The 7137-nt window shown below is 45.2% G+C and overlaps 1 protein-coding gene across 1 annotated transcript; it reads right to left on the bottom strand.

Moving 5' to 3' along the window:
• Positions 1–278: 278 nt before the first annotated feature.
• On the bottom strand, positions 279–6580 carry TSLP (thymic stromal lymphopoietin). Its single transcript, XM_033855057.2, has 6 exons — positions 6418–6580; positions 6072–6287; positions 4672–4808; positions 3851–3895; positions 3083–3592; positions 279–1134 (listed from the first exon to the last, which is right to left on the bottom strand). The coding sequence occupies exons 1-6, from the start codon at positions 6578–6580 to the stop codon at positions 1018–1020; spliced, it is 1188 nt and encodes a 395-aa protein (XP_033710948.1). The 3' UTR covers positions 279–1017.
• Positions 6581–7137: the final 557 nt, after the last annotated feature.

Genomic DNA, 7137 nt, shown 5'->3' with positions numbered 1-7137 from the left:
AGAAAATAGACAGATGACTTTAAATGCCTATTGAGATGCCTATTTTGAAGGTTAGGCATCAAAAAAAAATTCAAGAAAAGGATGATTGGAAAGCATCCTGAAACCACCTATCCCCAAATAGTCTCTCTATAGGTAGGGTCAACAGGCACAATGCAGAAGGGGAGTGGTCAGTGGCTCCAAGGATGAGGGGAGGGAAAGAACTGTAGAAAAGTGATGCCCCTCAGAAAAGTATGTATGTGAAAATTGTCTATTACATTAAAAAGACCATTCATAAGGAATGAATTTGAGAATTATTTTATTAAGAAAAATATAGTGTCATTAACAAAGTAATATGTACATTTAAAAAACTGCTTACAAAATAAATTAAAGATACATTCCATAAATTTAAAAAATATATATATTTAAACTCTAACAAAGGCACTTCTTCGGGATTGGCTTGCACGCACCGCTCTTGTCTGTTAGATAATTTTTAAAATTTGGCTTAGAATACTTTCACAATATTTTGCTTGGAAATTATTTCAAATTGCTTCATTATATGTACAACTTTTGTGCACTTTTTTCTTTAATTCTCTTCTTTTGTAAATTTTTGGTATAAAAAGACAAGAAGTGTCAGTACACATGGAAGAAATGTCTCCCTTTTAAACAGAGGTTTACATGCTATAGTGTTCAACTTTTTTCCTTGAAAAAGTTCTCCTTCTACTACACTTTTAGATCCTTTCTTTGAGCAGGGCTCATGTAGTTCCAGCTGAGAATTACTGCCACAAATTCAGTGGTTCAGGCATGAATGCTAAAAAAATGTCTCCTCCGACATCTGAAGGACAGTACTTCCCCCATATTATAAACCTACGTTAAACAATAAAAGCTTATAAAAATAAGCTAAGAAACCCTTTTATAATTAAAAAAAACTATTAGTGGTCTTTTAAATGTCACAGTTAGAGTTAACAGTTCCATCTATCTAATAAAGATGATTAATTTTGTTGCTGTGAAATGTGACTTTACCGAAGGTTTACTTTGTTTCTATGAAATGCGGCTGAAACGTCTCCACAGTTCTATCAAATATGAGACTTGTTCTAGGCATTTATCTGTTTTGACTTCTCTTTTCCTTCTTTTCTTCATTGTCTGAGTATTATTTATCTGTGGAATAGGAGAAGCAATAGTCAAAATTAATTGTCACCATCTTTGAGTGGCTGGTTATTTTGTCTTCTTTATGCAAATCTCTCAGTCTGTCCCCCAAGACACCTACAGCTTTCTCCAGAAGAATGCACTCCTGTCTCTCCACCCAAGTACTTCAAGGCCAAGCACCACCTCCTTCACAAGCCCTCTGCTAATTGCTCAGACATTTCTCTTGGAAATTCTTCTAGTGCTTCAGAGTGTTTTTCACTTAACTTGGCTCTCAATTACCTACTGTTTTATCATGGGTATTCCCTGTAGCACTGAGCACAATGCCTTATAGATAAGAAACACTATTTATTGAATGATTAAATTGATAAATAGCTGATGATTTCATGATCTCCCTGACAAGATCATAAATTCCTCAAGAAAAGGAGTCATCTCATGCCTCTTCATAGATACAATCCAGTAGACCTATTATTTGTACCCAAAGTGCTCCCACCTTCTGTCCCTTCCAACCTCCTAGATGTGCTACAGACACCTGAAGGCTTATTCTGAAGAGGAGTCTAACTGTCAAAAAAAGATTGCAATCGTCTGATATATTCCTTCACCTGAATTACTCTCAAGTGGTGACTGACTGGGCCTCCTAGACACACAGTATTCAGACCAATAAAGTTCACCAGGTTACAAAGCATGGTTACAAAGGCTTACCATCTACAGTCTGCTAAATCATAATTAAATATTATTGGTTTTAGGCTCTCTCCCTTTGGGCTTGGGAGAGGGCTGAAATAAATCACTCCAGACGTTCCCTTTCTCACATGTTGTCCAAACTTATCTAGCCTGTCCTCTATGCTCTTCTTACATGGATGAACATCACTGTGGCCATCTGTAGATTTGCCAGAGTCTCCTTAAGAGAAGGTATAGAGCCAAACAGGTTTTTCACATGGCTGCCTGGTATTGAGCTTCAATCTTCAGTCCCTAAAAACTAACAGCCTTGGTCACCCAGACACTCAGTGTGCAGACTGATAAAGTCCACCGGTTAATAGGCCGCAGTCATACAAATCTGCACTGTCTCTTTTTGTCTTTTTAAAAATTGTCATCAGGAAGATAAATTCCCTGCTTTTCTTGCCTGCTGAAATAAATATTTATTGAGAACTTGTTACATACCAGGCACCGTTCCAAGTGCTTTTACATATATTGACTCATTTAATCCTCATAAACACTCTATATGGGACTTGCTAGTATGATCCTCATTTTGCAGATGAAACTGAACACACAGAGGCTAAGTAATTTATCCAAATTTTCACAGAAGTTAGGGGGCTAGGATTCAAAATCAGGCAGGACTGTGCCCAGACTTCCTGCCCCTAGCTCTGCACTGTTTCCATATTTAAAGTTACACATTCATTCAAATGCACGTAACTGCGTATGCAAAAGATCCATTATGTAATGAGAGAGCAATAGCACCCATACAAGCAATTACGCAAACATGGAGTAGAGATTTAATGTATAATTTAACATTTAAAGAAAGACGTATACAATTATTAAATGATAAGCCCAAGCAATGCTGCTCATAATACTTTGGAATGGATAAGAATCTCATAAAGAGCCCATACACGGGGACTGTGATTTTGAAGGTCTAGCCTGGGTCCCTGGGAATTGGCTTTTGGACAACCACTCTCCCATGCTCGAGAAGCCAGGACATTCTGATATAGGAAGCTCAGTGTTCATACTTTGAAATACTGGCCTAAGGTTTAGAACACAATTCTGCCAAAAGAATCAGAACCCTAGAAACCGATGGGTTTCAATCCAGTTGTCAACGTGGGACTAACCGACAATCTACAGGTTTTACCCGCTCATTTGCCCTTCGAAAGACAGAACCTAAATAAAAATCACAACTCTGCACGGAAGCCCTACTTGAATTCAAGGTTAGCTCCAAGATATTAAAATGCGACCTTTGGATGCATCGGTTTACCTGAATTCCGGAGTAGCCTGAGCACCTGAGGGAGAGCGTAGCATTAGTTTGCTTGGCGAAGGTTTCCTTGGCAAGTGAGGCGCAGCCGTAGATGGGTTTAAAGGTAAAGTGCTCGATTTTAATGAGGCAATCCGGCTGCTCGCAGGCGGCAAAATTTACGAGAAAGGAAGAAAACGCCAGGGAGAAAAAAAAAGAGAGTTGATAAGACATGAGTGAAAGGGGCAGCGAGGGCGGGGGGCGGGGGGAGGGAGAGGAGCGGGAGACACTACAAAGGCGATTCGAGCAGGAGGAAAGAGGTCTCGGGTGAGCAGAGGAGAAAGAGCCCAAGGAAGGCGAAGGAAGGAGGTGTGTTACACTGCAGAGGGCGCTTAGGGAGAAAGGACTCGCGCTGCTCTCGCTCCGCCCACGTCTGCAGGTCCGAGGGGCAGCGCTGAGAGCGGAGGCTCGCACCCCGCAAGGGGTGCCCCTGACGTCGTTCCCTGGTCCCCGTTCCCAATTTGCCTTTCCTCCCTAGGGCGAGGGGTAGGAGGAGCCTCTCCCGGACTCCCGCTCAGATCCGACAGACTTCCTCACCTTATATTAGAACAGAAGTGGCGTCCCGAGCTGGGCACCGGCGCAGAGGTTTCCCGCAGCCCAGACGTCCCTACTGGGTCAACGTCACCTGGGAGCCCAGCCACCACCTGGGGTTCTACCCACCGCAGGATACCTCCTCCCCGGGATGCCTGGCATCTCTCTGGAGAAAGCCAGAAGCACTAACCACTTACTCACCGCGTCTTCACAGTAGACGAACTTGTTAAACCTGATACTCTTCGTCTGGAAGAAAGAAAAAATAGCATACGACAAAGAGGGTCAAGACTTAAATTCACGGGAGTAATCATCGCCCCACCCCCTTCCATTGTTCCCAGGTTTTAAAGATGCTCTGAAAGCAGTTTCCATTTAGGCACTTGTTTCCTTTGCGTCTGTTTCTGTGTTTGACAAGGTAGTGAAACATATAGGGTCTTCAGATAGTGCCTGCTAGTGTTTGAAACTGGGTATCGAATGATCCTGTCCTAGAGGGAGATCTTCATGCATTTCACACATACATGCTCTATCCAGAAACTAGAATAATCAGGAAAATGATTCCTACTGTATATTAAACAATCTGAAGTACCTTTATCCCACAATGGCATCCTAAAGCATCTAGAAAACTAGAAAGACCTGAAGCGTACATTCTACCAGGCTATCCTCACTGGGTAGGGCTTAGCTCACAAGAATTCCCTCCTCTCTTTCTCTTTCTTTCTCAAGCCCTTAATCACTGTCTTTTTTCCCCCCCCACTAGTGAGGAGGATTTAACAGAGAGTAGACAACCTTGCTGGACACCTATCAATATCTGCTCATCATCAGCATCTGCACATTAATTAGTGTGCCAATTTCTAGGTAGTCAGTTTTGAAGCCAATATATTTCAGTACCACTTGTAAATTTTTTTTTGACAAAATGCTGGGCCATGATTATTTTCCAAATTATTTTTCTTTCCTTGAAAGTTAAATTGTAGTGTGTGTGTGCCTACTCTTACAATAAAAATACATTTCAAAAAAGTTTCTTCACTTACCCCATTTATATATACATTCAGTTCTGGATGAATGACGTCCTGGTAAATATCTTTAATATTCTTAAAGTCACAGTCAGTAAAATTGTAGGTTAGCACGAGCTCTACCAGTTGCAAGATGAAGATCTTCCTGAAAAAAACTGAACAAATAATAAGGTATCAGGCAATGTACTTGGAAACCCAATCCCACCCCAGTTTCACACTAAACTCTTTCCACCAACACTGAATTGCTTCTAGAGCTGCAGGGCCTGCCTTAGGGGTAGGTGCCCAGGCACCACTTGTTGCCTCTCATTCCCAGTGCACACGAAGCCCATATTCACCCATATCGTTGCCTTAGGTTGGAGTCTCCCTGATGCTCTAGAGCTTTCTGGCTCCACATATATAACACCTAAACGCCTACGGGCTCTTTTCTCCTAGGCCAATGATTTTCCTTGTGGTCATTCTCTTCCTTTATAGAATTCTAAATTGATGACATGAAAGAAAAAGCCTAGACAAATCTATGGAATTTTAACATTAGTAAAATCATCAGAATTTCCCTCACCTTCCTCCTTTTGTCTTTGCCCTAAACCTTTGATATGTGCCTGAATGTGCTTTAAGAAAGAGATAACCACATCTTTCTCCTACAGGGCTGGTTCTAAGACCAAACCCCTTTCTTGGGAAAAACACCCCAAACAGTAACCACTGTAAAAAGTAGGTACCACTGCTCCTGCATGCTGTACACTCTGAGCATTTCCTTTGGCCACCTCCAACTAGTGCTTTTCCTTCTCTGTGGCTACTGAGAAAACGCATGTGCTCACTTAATGGGATACTTTGGAGGGTGGGTGCAGCTTCAGGTTTGGACTGCACTTCCAGATAAAGGCATTAAATATGCATTAGTGACCAGAACCATAGGGGCAGGGACGATAAGAAATTGAAATGAATGTGAAAAGATCTGATGGGCCTCACCCTCAAAAACTTACTTTCCAAAGCACTTAACCAACTTCGTGAAAGTGCTACTTTTGGGTGACTGGGGCCAACTTAGGGGCTGCAGTCCCTCTAGCAAGTTCTGTAGGTGTTAAGAACTTTTTTTTTTCTTTCTTTTTTTTTTGCGATACTTGGGCCTCCCACCGTTGTGGCCTCTCCCGCTGCGGAGCACAGGCTCCGGACGCGCAGGCTCAGCGGCCATGGCTCACGGGCCCAGCCGCTCCGCGGCATGTGGCATCCCTCCGGACCGGGTCACGAACCCGTGTCCCCTGCATCGGCAAGCGGACTCCCAACCACTGCGCCACCAGGGAAGCCCCGGGAAGCCCCTCAAGAACTTTTAAACCCACAAAGTCCACGGTCCTGTCACCTTCACAGCCCCGCTCTTCAGGGCTGCGTTTAGGAACTGGAACTCTAGACGCCAGGATCCCGGCAGACCGCACGGCGCAGTGAGCAGCGAAGCAAGCGGGGCAAGGTGCTGTCCAGCGCGCAGCTCGCCCGGAGGCTCGCACAATTCGTGCGCCCGGCGCCCCGGCGCCGAGCCTTAGCCCCACGCTGCGTAGCCTGGACAATTTCGGTCAGCTGGGGCCTGAGCTCCGGCACCTGTTTTAGGGACGGGAGAAGCAACGAGATGGCGGGCTTGGATTTGCCCTCGCAAACTCGTGTGAATCCAGAAAACGGAGTTTAAACGCTGCGAAGTGAGTTAGGGAGAGCGCCCTAGAGGATGCCTAGCCGCCTTCCGTGCTATGACAGCGCCAACAGGGAGTTGAAGGGAAGGAAGACCCAAACCGACGGGGCTGCTGGGGGATGAACCCCTCTCCAGACGAGATTGGCCCGCGCTGCCCCGGGCTCTCCTGACACCCAACTCCCCTCTTGCCCCCCTTCCATCCCCAACCGCCTTGCGTGTCAGAGCCTGCAGAGTCCAGGTCCTTGGGAAGTTCCTAGGAGTCATCTCCGGAGCCGCCGTGAGCTGCCCAAACAAACAGGGCGCCCCACGTGAGTACTAGCAAATGTCACAGGCCACGCCGAGCCTGGGAACATCAGGGGGTGGCGAGCGAAGCAGGAAAAGTACGGAATCGGGGTGGTGGGTGGGGTGAGGACGCGAGCCAGAAGTGAACTTTTTTTATAGAAGGCGTTCCACAGCTGTACCAGTACAGCTGGACCCAATTCGCTCGTTAATGCCTGGTGGTAAAGGTTGTGGCGCTAATAGGAGTGTAGGACAGCAGCTGATTCACCGCTGATTTCAAAGATGGGCTTTTCTGGAAACTTCCAAGTCTAGGATTTAATGTCGTGGCAGTATCCTTTGAAGAGAATTCCTCCGCCTCTCTCTCTCTGCATCACCAACTTTTCAGGGTCTTGTGGGATGATGCCAAAGCCTGATTCATCTGCTATGACATGAGAGGTGTTTCTGATCGGCAGCTGGAGATTGGGTAGGAGGACAGGATCCTGAGACACAGCTTTCTTCACTGGGTGGGGATATGCTGAGGGGGCAGGGGCAGAGGAAAGCAG

The sequence above is a fragment of the Tursiops truncatus genome, chromosome 3, assembly GCF_011762595.2.
Source record: "Tursiops truncatus isolate mTurTru1 chromosome 3, mTurTru1.mat.Y, whole genome shotgun sequence".
NCBI lineage: Eukaryota > Metazoa > Chordata > Mammalia > Artiodactyla > Delphinidae > Tursiops > Tursiops truncatus.
The sequence above is the reverse complement of the archived record's forward strand: the minus strand, read 5'-3'. Positions and strand labels throughout refer to the sequence as shown.